Below are 12,994 nucleotides of genomic sequence, written 5' to 3'. Positions count from 1 at the left end.
CTCGATAACATTACAATCATGACATAAGCATAATTGGACAGCGAACTACGTCTTCATCCCATAATCACATAAGGATGTACTTAGGTGATCTTAGGTGAAATTAAATAAATCAAGAATTTAAAATTAATTATATATGCTGATAGAGTATTAGTTAAGGATCAAAATAAGCTAAAATATTGATAGGTCATGGAGCTCCTTTTCGAGATATTTGATTTATAAAATTTGGCGGATAAAGGCTGACTATGACTTTTACCTTATATTTGCGTTGGTATTATTTGGGTCTCAAATCAATAGAAAAAAAAAAAAACAAGAATCTGCTAGAATTTTCTCAAATGAACTTTTATGAGCTATTAATTCTTATATCAAAAGATAAATAGGTGTTATTGGGCAAAATATTTTACCTTGTATTGTATGGAAAAACACTAAGGAGTCCGAATATCTTACACAAATTCCAAACTTCACCTACGTACATCCTTAATATGATCAAGTTCTGTCCTTTTTTTCTAATATATCAGAAAGCATGTAAATGTTGATTATCTTAATATATAATTGTTAACTTCTTTGTTATTTCAAAGCTTGCATATTGGTGTTTGTTGAATCAAAATCAACATTTTGTAAGGTTCATGTTTCCTCATATTTACATTTGGATAAAAATTGCAATGTTCATCACAACAACATTTATTCTGAGTTCAGACAAACCTGTGCAACTGGAACCATTTCTGGACCTAGATATATGACATTCAAATGCATTTTATTCAAACTTTTTTTTGCTGCAGTTTGCCTTTATTTGCCTTTATTGTTTACTTTCAATGAAAACTAAACCATTCATTTGATGACAAATTTAAACATTTAAAAGACTAACTGACATTTGTTATAATTCTTTTGCGTCTGACGCTGTAAAATTGGTATCGTTTATATTATTATGATCAAATTTCAAGATGCCTATCGTTTGAATCGTGGATTAACGCCTGTAGATCTTATAATTGAACAATTAGATCAATACCATCTGCAAATGTGAAAATTTATAAGTTTTTGCAAAAGATTAAAGCCCACACGACGCTTATATGATATATCAAATAATTCATTCATAAGCACTGAAAAGGCGTAGGAGATATAGGTTAAAAGGAAGTAAATAAAGATCCAAGATAATAGGTAGAAGTAAATTTATTTTCTGCTGCCTTGGTAATAAGAAATTAAAATTGAAATAGTGAGAAATGGGTGTTGGCCATTGGTGTAGAAATAGCGAGAAATTTAGAGAAAACTCTCCGTGACAAGCAACATTTTCTGTACCAAATTAAGCAAGGGGTGTTCTTCATTCATACTATTTCGAAAATTCCGGAACCGTTGAGTACCCTTAAAAAATGCCATTTTTCTATCAAAAAAGCTGCGGCACCATATGTGTTTGACCATTGTAATTACACCCAAAGGTGTTGATAATTCAGAATTCGAAATTTTTTTCTATGGATCTTTGATAGTGAAAAGGCAGGCTACCATTGTTGCCTATGTAAATAATTACTTCCTTGTAACCTAAAGCGAAATGACGATTTCTGGCGCATCACTGTATTTTTCGAGATATTTTAGAAATTGGATCGGTAAATTAATAAGGTACTAAGTGATACACTATAACAGAAGAAAATTGCTGATCGCCATGAAACTATAGTCTATATCAAATTTTTACTGTTTTTTTTTTGTTCTTCTGCCTCAGGGGTAGGGTTCATTAATCTACTGTAAAAACGAGAATTCTGTCAAGGACTCTGTCTTTAATCATTTCTCCTCATCCTTAATAACACTGAATGTATTTATGCATATCTGAAAAAAGGGGGGCTTATTTTTGCTCATATTCACGAAATTTTTGTATTTTTAATGGCTAAAATGTGCCAAAATGACCCTAAAATATTAAAAATTAGGTAAAAAATCAAAGGCTATACATGTTTCTCCTTGATATCGTCGAATTGAATATTCTGAACACAATTCATATAAAACACATAACAGCAATGATGAATTCTTAGTTTCAGCATTTTTATAGTCTATTTCATAAAATATTTTGACTCTTATGCAACGGTGTCCGTATATTCGTGATAAAGACATATAAATTGGACACAGTTATCAAATCATCAGCCTAAAGTCTTTAAAAGACCTTAATCGAACTTCATCAATCAAAAACCGCGTTTTAAACATAACAAAACAGTCAAAATAAGCTGGTCAATGGCCCCAAGTCTGTAAAAAGTAACGTTTTCTGTAAAGGGGGTACCTGTAAAGAAAGTCATTTTAAATGGTGAACAATTGTATCTTTAATCCAAAAATTTGAACTTAAGCAGCAGTAGTATATAGTAATCGACTAACGTAAAGGTTGTCCGATTTTATTTCAATATGTGTCAGTATAGGTTAAAAGGAAGTAACTAAAGATGGCTGGCGCCACCTGGATTTTACATCCAAGATAATAGGTAGAAGTAAATTTATTTTCTGCTGCCTTGGTAATAAGAAATTAAAATTGAAATAGTGAGAAATGGGTGTTGGCCATTGGTGTAGAAATAACGAGAAATTTAGAGAAAACTCTCCGTGACAAGCAACATTTTCTGTGCCAAATTAAGCAAGGGGTGTTCTTCATTCATACTATTTCGAAAATTCCGGAACCGTTGAGTACCCTTAAAAAATGCCATTTTTCTATCAAAAAAGCTGCGGCACCATATGTGTTTGACCATTGTAATTACACCCAAAGGTGTTGATAATTCAGAATTCGAAATTTTTTTCAATGGATCTTTGATAGTGAAAAGGCAGGACCAAATAAGGCTACCATTGTCGCCTATGTAAATAATTACTTCCTTGTAACCTAAATATACACCCACGTTTAAAATATTATTCCTATTTAACAAATATAGTTTCAATGCCACAAAATTAAAACCTTATTTTCTACATAAATGGATATTTTCTCAATTAGGTGCCGCACCTTCCCTTGCATACCACTTTGCTGTGATGTAACAGAGAATCCGTCACGCTTCACTATTTAAATGCCTGCGATAAATCCACAAAGTATGAGGTACTTCATAAGAACGCCCCAAAAAACAAAAAATAAATGTTTGATACGTCAATCCTAACAAAAGGCTCCATAGTTATCTTTATTTTATATTTAATTTCTAGGAAGACGTGTCCCCACTATCTAGTGGTATGTTTCGCGGTCTTAGATTTTCAGATAATAGAAACATGTCTAGTCTATTGATTTACCAATTATAACATTGTTACAGAGTGTTGATTCGCAGGGCAGGTGAAACATGCATGAACAGCAGGAAATCAGATTTTATAAATCAATTAAAAGCAAAATGAAGACAAATTACCATTTAAGTCTTTTGAGAATATTTCAGATAGATGTTGATGATGTTTGTAATGATGTCTTATTCTGTAACGAGATCTTTATTTTCTATGATATTATCATAAACCCTTAAAAATATTTACCTGACTTAAAATGTGATCAGGGATATAATTTTTGTGTAATTTCAGCTAAATGACAACTTAATATAATTTTTCTTAAGTAAATATGTTTGCTTTTTTTATTGTGATAACACGAGTATGTTTTTATTTAAGAACAATTTAATTTCAATATTTCCTTTTTATGAATAATTATAACTACAATGTATCTCTAGACAGCTGTGGTTATTTAAATGCTATGTAAATATACAGTATTTGATTCCCTCTACTTATAGAATCCATATAATTGCTTTCAAAGCTTGTCTTGTATTAAAGAGACAATCGAAGATAATTTTCTGAAAAATGCTCAAATTTGACAAACGTAGCATATTTTCAACGTAGACAAGTGTTTTCAATGTAATGGAGTTTTAGCATAGTTATACTCAAGATTAAACAGTACACTTTTCAGCTGTAATAATTTAGGATACTTTTCAATTAAATCTTGACATTCAATTATCTGGTGATTACTAAGATTCGAATATAAAGTTATTACTGTCAAAGGATCTTGAAAAGTCGACAATTCTACGATTTATTGACATATTAGTTACAGCATAATATAAAAGATGGATTTTATCGACACTGCTCTTAACTTGAGGATTGATATTAAAACGACTATATTATAAGAACAATGGTTATTAGAAGTATATAAAAAGGGAAACATATCCGTTAAGCAAATGATTTCAAGATTTGACATTTTGATTTCGCAGGTGTATTCCGAAAAGACTCGTGAAGTTGATTGCAAATAAATACTGATCATTCAAATGACATAAAAAAATAAGATGTGGTATGATTGCCAATTAGACAACTCTCCACCAGAAACCAAGTGTTGTATAAGTACGCCCATACTGTTATATATTCTTTTAAACAAATGCACTTTTAGGTCATAATCTTTCAGTTTATTAGACTATTATTTACACTTAATAGTTATCAACGGTACCAGAATTATAATTTCATACACCAGACGCGCGTTTCGTCTATATAAGACTCTTCAGTGACGCTCAAATCAAAATACTTATGAAGCTGCGGTTGATCTCAGATGCTTCGGAAGGTAAGCAGAAGCTTAACTCTCCCCTAAGATACTCTCTATTTCAAATCGACAGACTGGTTGAAAGAAGTAAATCATCATTGTTTACATTTATTGGAAATGTTCAATATGGATTCAAATACCATATATTAGGTGATAATGCGTCCTTTGTAATAAACATTAAAATGCCATTATAAAATGTTACATTTTGGTGATATGTTTTCAACCGTCAGTTTGCATTCCTGTCGAGAACCTAAAATCCCACAATATCTATTTCGCAAGTCCATAAACTAGAAAACGTTATGCTACTTATGTAGTTAATGAATATGCTATAAAATTGGTAAAGAGAAAGTCGAAAGAACTTTACACTTCATATCAGTCGATCATAGCTGGTGGTTCATAAACTCTGAAGTGAATTCAAAAACTACTTTGTACCATGAGCACCGTGAGTTATGAATTTTTTAATACATATTAGTTCCATCAGAAAAAGCTTAAAACATGTTCCTTTTATATCCAACAGTCATGTAATTGAATCCCGAACTTTTATAAATTCGGATTTGCGTCCTTCTCTCCTTTTTTTATTCACATAAGGAGTGATGGTCACTTAACTGCACAAAACACCCTATATAGAACACTATTTATATTGTAATGTCATTAGATCTGCTCAAAATGATGACTTTGTCCTTGATTTTGCAACAGATGTACGACTTCAAATGATTGTCTATGGCAAACGGAATACTTCTAGACATGCGATTGATGAACTTAATAATAAAATTGAGAATGGAAATGGGGAATGTGCCAAAGAGACAACAACCCGACCATAGAAAAAAACAACAGCAGAAGGTCACCAACAGGTCTTCAATGTAGCGAGAAATACCCGCACCCGGAGGCGTCCTTCAGCTGGCCCCTAAACAAATATATACTAGTTCAGTGATAATGAACGCCATACTAATTTCCAAATTGTACACAAGAAACTAAAATTAAAATAATACAAGACTAACAAAGGCCAGAGGCTCCTGACTTGGGACAGGCGCAAAAATGCGGCGAGGTTAAACATGTTTATGAGATCTCAACCCTTCCCCTATACCTCTAGCCAATGTAGAAAAGTAAACGCATAACAATACGCACATTAAAATTCAGTTCAAGAGAGAAGTCCGAGTCTGATGTCAGAAGATGTAACCAAAGAAAATAAACAAAATGACAATAATACATAAATAACAACAGACTACTAGCAGTTAACTGACATGCCAGCTCCAGACTTCAATTAAACTGACTGAAAGATTATGATTTCATCATATGAACATCAGGCACAATCCTTCCCGTTAGGGGTTTAGTATCATACCATCATAACATATATGAGAAGAACATAACCCGTGTCATGCCAACAACTGGTTTTTGAATAAATGTGTTAAGTTCCGATGCAAAGACCCTATAATTGAATCAATATTAACGCCAAAATATGCAATCTTTAATGACCTGACAACAGTATCGTAACTATATCCCTTCTTAATAAGTCTATTCAAAGGTTTTGTTAGTTTTTGAGGTGAATACTGACACCTTTGTGCTTTATAAAGAATATTTCCATAAAAAATTGGATGTGAAATACCTGAACGTATAAGAAGTCTGCATGTTGAGCTATATTTACGAATGATGTCCTTATACCGATGATAAAATTTAGTAAATGTTTTGACTAGTTTGTGATATCGAAAACCCTGGTGTAATAATTTTTCAGTAATACATAAATTTCTCTCGTTAAAATCTAAAACATTGTTACATACACGAGCGAATCGTACAAGTTGAGATATATAAACACCGTAAGATGGTGACAAGGGAACGTCACCATCTAAAAATGGATAATTAACGATAGGAAATGAAAAATCATCTCTTTTATCATAAATTTTAGTATTCAGCTTTCCATTAGTGATATAGATATCAAGATCGAGGAAAGGGCAGTGGTCATTGTTAGTATTAGCTTTATTTAAAGTAAGTTCAACAGGATAAATTTCTTTAATATACATACTGAAGTCGTCATTATTGAGAGCCAAAATATCATCCAAATATCTAAAAGTGTTATTAAATTTGTTTATCAGATGTTGTTTCGATGGGTCTTTGCTTATTTTTGGCATAAATTGTAACACATTCTGACTTTTTAAATGCCCATTTAATTAGGTGTGTGAATTTTTTCTTAATGAGAATGTGAGGCAATGTGGTATACAGGGTAGAAAAATCAAAACTTTGAACAGATTCAAAATCACCAATATAAGCATGCAATTTATCAAGTACTTCCTACGAGTTCTTGACACTCCAAAAGTAATTAATTCCACTATTTTCGAAGGCCTTATTTGAACAATTTATTATTAGGTTTTTAATTGTACCAAGTGTGCTGGTAAGAAGAATAGACAATTTAGTAGTGGAACAATGGCTTGACGAAGAAATAAATCTATATTTGTAAGGTGTTTTGTGTAGCTTCGGAAGCCAGTACATAGTTGGGACTTTCATTGTATTTGGCTCTGCTTGTAAAGCGGTAGCTAAAAGTTTATGTTTGTTACAGATGTCGTTTTCTGAAAATGGAGTCAGTTGGAATGTTGGTGAATTGGTGATTTCTTTTTTCAGAACCTCAATGTAAAATTTACGTCAAACAACAATAATATTATTAGCAGCTTTATCGGCCGGGACAAAAACAAATTTCTTGGCTAGTTCTTTTAGTTTATGTTTGATACGAGAAATAGGTTTTTTGTGGTTATTGTTAATAGTAAAATGTTCTTTAAAATGTTGAATACGTATATCAACTATCTTCATTACTGAATTAAAAAAAGAGTCCAAAGATTTTTTGTCAGCTTTTTCCCGTTTTATCCATTTCATACAGTAAGTATGGAGTGAGTCGTGGATGATATTACGACACTGATTCCAATTAATAATTGACGGGGGACGATATTTAGGTCCTTTACTGAGGAATGATTTTAACTCTCGGTCTTGAACGATGTTAAGATCTCCTGTTATAACATGGGAAATGGGTCCATAAATATATTCGGAGGTACTACAATTACATGAAGTAGGTGTATTTTCACTGCTATTAACATCTTTACACAGTTGACTATAATTAAACACAAATTTCCGGGTAGATTTCTTGTAAATATAACAAATAAGAGGTAGCTCAGTATTGTCAAAATATCCAGGAATTTGTTCTTTAACAGAATGGTCGTTAAATATACCGGCAATATTTACAAAATCAAAACCTTTATTGACATACTTTATTTTAATAAAATGTTTTTTATGATCTTCAGGGCGATCAATTTTGGGAAATAGTTTAGAATAACAATATGCCATAATAATTTGAACAATTTCATACTTAGGACTGCTATATGAAATTGTGTTGCAATCCTCCAAATTTTTATTTAACTTATTAACCGGTAATGAACAGAGTTTTGTTAACAGATAATGTCTGCCGTTGTTTTTTGAAATATAAATTAGGTCCGAAATATTGGTATGATTGGTCCGAAATTTTCTTTGATTGCGATTTGTTCTACGACCGTGAGAACGGGTTTTACGAACAGTTTTAGAAACTATATCCAAAATGTTAACGGAATCGGTTCTAGATATATTACCAATTCCCATGATATTATCATTAAGACCGAGAGGGTAGACTGTCTGTAATTTTTTAATCCAATTTAATTCAATTATTTTCCGTGATCGTATAAACTTTGAATGAGATTCACCAGGCTGCTTATTTACTACTTCCAAAGGTTGAACTGCTAAATATTTAAAAGGATGGTTGTGCTTCTTAAGGTGTTGGTAAATGATACTTTTGAATTTATTTGGTCTTTTGAAACGATACAGATGTTCTTGAGTGCGTTTAGATAAATATCGTCCAGTTTCTCCAACGTACTGAATACCATTTCTCAACAATACCATACATGCTGCCCAATATTTAAAATTTCATTTATCTCAAATTAAACTTAACGTTCGTTCTTGTTCACGTTTAACTGACTTCATCTAAGAGCGTTCAACTGACGAAAACATGGTCTACAGAATTACATATACAAGAAAACACGAGTGAAAAATTGAATAAACACTTGACGAAATCGACGTGTCATAAGTTTAACGTTCATCATCTCGAATTGAATAGCAGAAAAGCTGTGTCTAATATCCAACTCAATGCGGACATGTGATCGTCTAAAATGAGGTCTATTTCAAATGAGGATATTATAATAAGCTTGTCGGGAACAGGGGACCTGCATGTTTTTCGTTGAAGTAGTCTGCCATTTCATCTGTCTTTAACTGCATGTTTACAGATTTTCAAATTAAGTAACGTAATTGCATTAGTGCACATTCCGTTTGTATTTATTCATTAAAATTTAATATTGAAAAAAGTAACACAAAACACTAGTTATGGTTAAATGGAAAAAATCAACGGGAAAAAAAACGAAACTAATGTCGCTTTATGTTCGAGCATCTCCAATTCTTTTTCGCTTATATCTTGTCATTCTTATAGTGTACATATATCATTTGGTGACGGAACTAATTTTTTTTTTTTCACGAAAAATATATTATAATTTTAAAATGAAATACAATTAAGGTGTGTATTGAATGATCATCAAACTTTACCTATTAAGACTCCAAATATTATATCATTACTTGATGTCACTCGTGTAAATTGAAAAACATGAAATGATCAGATTAGATAAAACTACCAATCTAAGTCGTCACTAGCCATTCAGCTTGTTATATTGATTAAAATACAATTCAAGTTGTATGCATGTAAATAGTTTTGAAATGATGTTTTATAAACATGTCAATCTTTGTTCAAATGATATTTCAAATCTCCTGGAGCTGAAATTGAATATTATATCAGATATTCTTTAATAAAATTGAGAAATGAAAACATTAATATGACAACTTCTTCCTGACCGATTTTGTTTTCACAATATAAAAAAAAAAAAAAATAACTAAAAATATGACAATCAACTTTCAAAAAACCAATGATATATCTATTTCATTCGTGGATGTTGTAATTATAAAGTCTTGACAAGAGGAACTAAGAAACCTGCATCTTTTCGTTGAAATATCCTGTCGTGTTATCTGTATTTTACTGATTGTTTACATGATGTTCAAATTAAGTTCCGTGAATTGAAAATTAATATAATGCTATTCTGGACATTTTATTTATAAAATGTTATTTATAAAAAAGAGGGACAGTCAAACTCTTAGATCGAAAATACACATGGCTAGAAAATAAAAAGGCAAACAGATAACTAGACACAACATAGAAAACTAAAGATTAATCAACACGAACCCCACCAAAACTGGGGTTGATCTCAGGTGCTCTGGAAAGGTAAGCAGATCCTGCTCCACATGTGACACCCGTCGTGGTGCTCGTGTTATTACAAACCCGGTAAATAGTATAAATCGGTAGGTCACATTCGTGAAAAGGGGAGGGGTTTGTATGTACGACACAATGGATATATCTGGTATCATCTGTGACACGGTTACTCCATAACGGTCAACCAACTCGTGATGGCGTCCGTAAAATTTACGAAGGGATGATTTCAACTGCACCATTTGAAACTTTTCGTTTAATAGCTTCCTTGTAAGCAGCAACCCGCTATCAAGGAAATCATGATAGGAAATACAGGCCCAGGAATATCGTATCAATTGGTAGATATATAGTCCGTATGCAGGTCAATGATATATATTCTCCGTCTGTATGTCATCACTTGTGATTTGAATTAAAATTCTTGTATGATTATTAAGGTCTGCTCTAACAAATGGTAACTGTTATCAATATAGTACAGTTAATGACACGAAACATTTGTTTTCGTTGGTATCTTTAAAATTACCATAATTGAACGCTTTGTCAGTTTCCATTCAAAATATGACTTTCGTATATAATGCCTCTTTATATATTTTTGTACATTTTCTTCGTGTCGTGTAGTTTTATTCATTAATCAATTCATGAATATATCACTTAGGTTTCCTCTAACGCATTAAAATGAAATGTAATTGTAAATACTGTTTTGTTGCCAAATTGAATGTATTGTTTATGTTTCTTTCTAGGGTAAAGTATTTATAAGTCCAGATGATCAAGAAAAGGCTATTCTACGTGCACATATTGACTGTTTATCACAGCCTTCACACAGACCACATTCTAGTAATGGTACTTATTTAGATTAAATTTATATACTTCTGAAATTTGTATACTAATTGCTTTACTCATATTTGCGTTATCTGCTTACATAATAGTTGTAAGTTATAAAGCAATTGCCAACCATGAATACTGTTTTTAGCCTCAGTAATTTTATGTTCTACAGCTGAATGTCGCACAGTACATCCGTTGTTATGTATATTCAATATATTGTAATGCTAAGCTATCAATTATTTAAGATATTTTTTTAAGGGTCTTTCCTTTTACAAAAGTGATCCACCTTACCTACTTATGTAAAGTGCATTTTCCGCCAACCTTTAGACAATGATCCTCCGTAACCCTATACATTGTCGCAATCATGTTCACACCTGTATCACCCTGTAAATCGTAAGATTTTTACGATATGGAGTTATCTGCCAGAAACTAAAAACCCTTGTAAGTGGTTCATACTAGTTATAGGTATAGAAGATTAAAGACACCTTAGTAGAATCATGTATTTTGAAAATTAACAGAAATCAGTTTGCTACAAAAACCACAAGAAAAAACAGTAACCGTTAGATGTAGACACATGTGATGTTCAACTCATATAATTGTCAGAAGACTTTGACCTTAGACATTAAAAGGGGATGCTGTTAAATAGTTATATAATTCCAGAAAAAAAACCTTCAAACAACACGTAATAAATTACATGCGTTCGAAGCGAAGTCTTGAATAATGGAAAGAGTTCGGGTCATTACATGTCAATTTTGTTATATTTTGACCAGAGTGATTTGACCTTGACTTCAGGGGCATCAACCCATTTACGGTTTGTGAAAAAAGGGACTATTATCTATAAAACAGAGATTTACGGTTCTTATCCCATAAGTTGTTATGCAAAAAAAATCTGTATTCACAGAGGTTTACGAAATTTAAATAAAAGAATACTCAGTAGTTTACAAACAATTCACATTTTATTTTTACTTTTTTTTCTGATCATCAGATGTATATTGCAATAGAACATGGGATGGTATACTGTGTTGGCCAGAGACCAAAGCAGATGAAGAGGTTATCCTGTCATGTCCAGATTATATCCATGAATTTTACTACAACAGTGAGTTCCTGCATACTCTTCGTTTACAATATGAGAACTCAACAATTTGTAATTTCATTGTATATGCTACACCATTTTAGGAAAGGTAAAATGTCTGCATATTTTAATTAAAAATGGACCATGTAAAAATATTATGTTTTTTTTTTTTTTTTTAGTTTTATCAACTTATAATTTTACTGCATAGGAGAAACCTTTATAGAACAAACTTTATCATTCCAAGTCTAGACCAGACTTGAAACATTTAATGTAGTCAAAATTTGTGAGTATCAAAACTAATAAGAGACAATACTATCGACATCCTTGGCTGCGGAATAAAAGTATGTACTTTTGTTTCAGTTGTGGTATCAAGATGCATAAATAATTGATGAGAAATTTTCCTTCAGATAATGCATCGAAACATTGTATGTCAGACGGGAGATGGTACATTCACAATGGTTTGAATAAGACATGGACAAATTATACATCTTGCTATAATCAAAGGCAGCAAAATCAACCGACAATGGTTCCAACATTAGTACAGGTAATTTGGTATATTTATCATTACAATAAGATTGCGTTAGAGTTGAAATTGAAAGTCAGATGTTTGCTTTTTTATCTTAATAAGAGGCGCGTATTAACTGAATTAACTTTACTAAAATAAACCAGTATCTAGAGATGACCGAAGGAAATGATACGGAATAATAGGAAGTATAATAGTAAATGATAATGAAACTCAAGATATTTTGACATCACTTTCAATCGATTATGACCTTGCCGTCAGTGTCGAGAACTCCTAACAAATATAACTCATTACCGATTGACTACATAATATCAGAAATTTCCTAGGCAAATATTAAATGAGTATACCGTTTTAAATTCTTGGATGGACACCTCAAAAAACGAGAACAACAAACATATACACAATGTTGTCTATTTCATTTTTTAATTGGTTTCGGCAAAATTATGAAAAGGTATGACTACACATTTGTTATGCTCCATATGTTGCTAAGCAAATTTGTTGTTGAACAAGGGAGAGGAATACACTTTTTATAAACCAAACAAAACAACGAAAATCATCTTTTTATGCTAGAATTTCAACTTGAATTGATTAGCTTATAAAGGTCTTGTGATTTGTGCAACGATATTGCTATGAATAAAGTAGTATACCGCTGTTCAATAATAATATATTGATTAAGCAAAAACAAAGCCGGTTTACAAATTAAACCCGATGTTAATAAGATATAAGATACGAATATACGAGCAAGAGGTTATACGATCGTATAGACAACATTTCAGT

General features: G+C 31.7%; 1 protein-coding gene across 3 annotated transcripts in view; it reads left to right on the top strand.

Moving 5' to 3' along the window:
• Positions 1-12,994, top strand: part of LOC143064395 (secretin receptor-like) — a 149,120-nt gene that overhangs the window by 123,089 nt on the left and 13,037 nt on the right. For all 3 annotated transcript variants that reach the window (XM_076237199.1, XM_076237201.1, XM_076237198.1), the window contains 3 exons: positions 10,541-10,640; positions 11,608-11,718; positions 12,102-12,238. In XM_076237199.1, the coding sequence (XP_076093314.1) occupies positions 10,541-10,640; positions 11,608-11,718; positions 12,102-12,238 (348 nt within the window). The remainder of the gene's footprint in view (positions 1-10,540; positions 10,641-11,607; positions 11,719-12,101; positions 12,239-12,994) is intronic.

The sequence above is a fragment of the Mytilus galloprovincialis genome, chromosome 2 (assembly GCF_965363235.1).
Source record: "Mytilus galloprovincialis chromosome 2, xbMytGall1.hap1.1, whole genome shotgun sequence".
NCBI lineage: Eukaryota > Metazoa > Mollusca > Bivalvia > Mytilida > Mytilidae > Mytilus > Mytilus galloprovincialis.
This window is presented reverse-complemented; position numbering and strand designations above follow the sequence as displayed.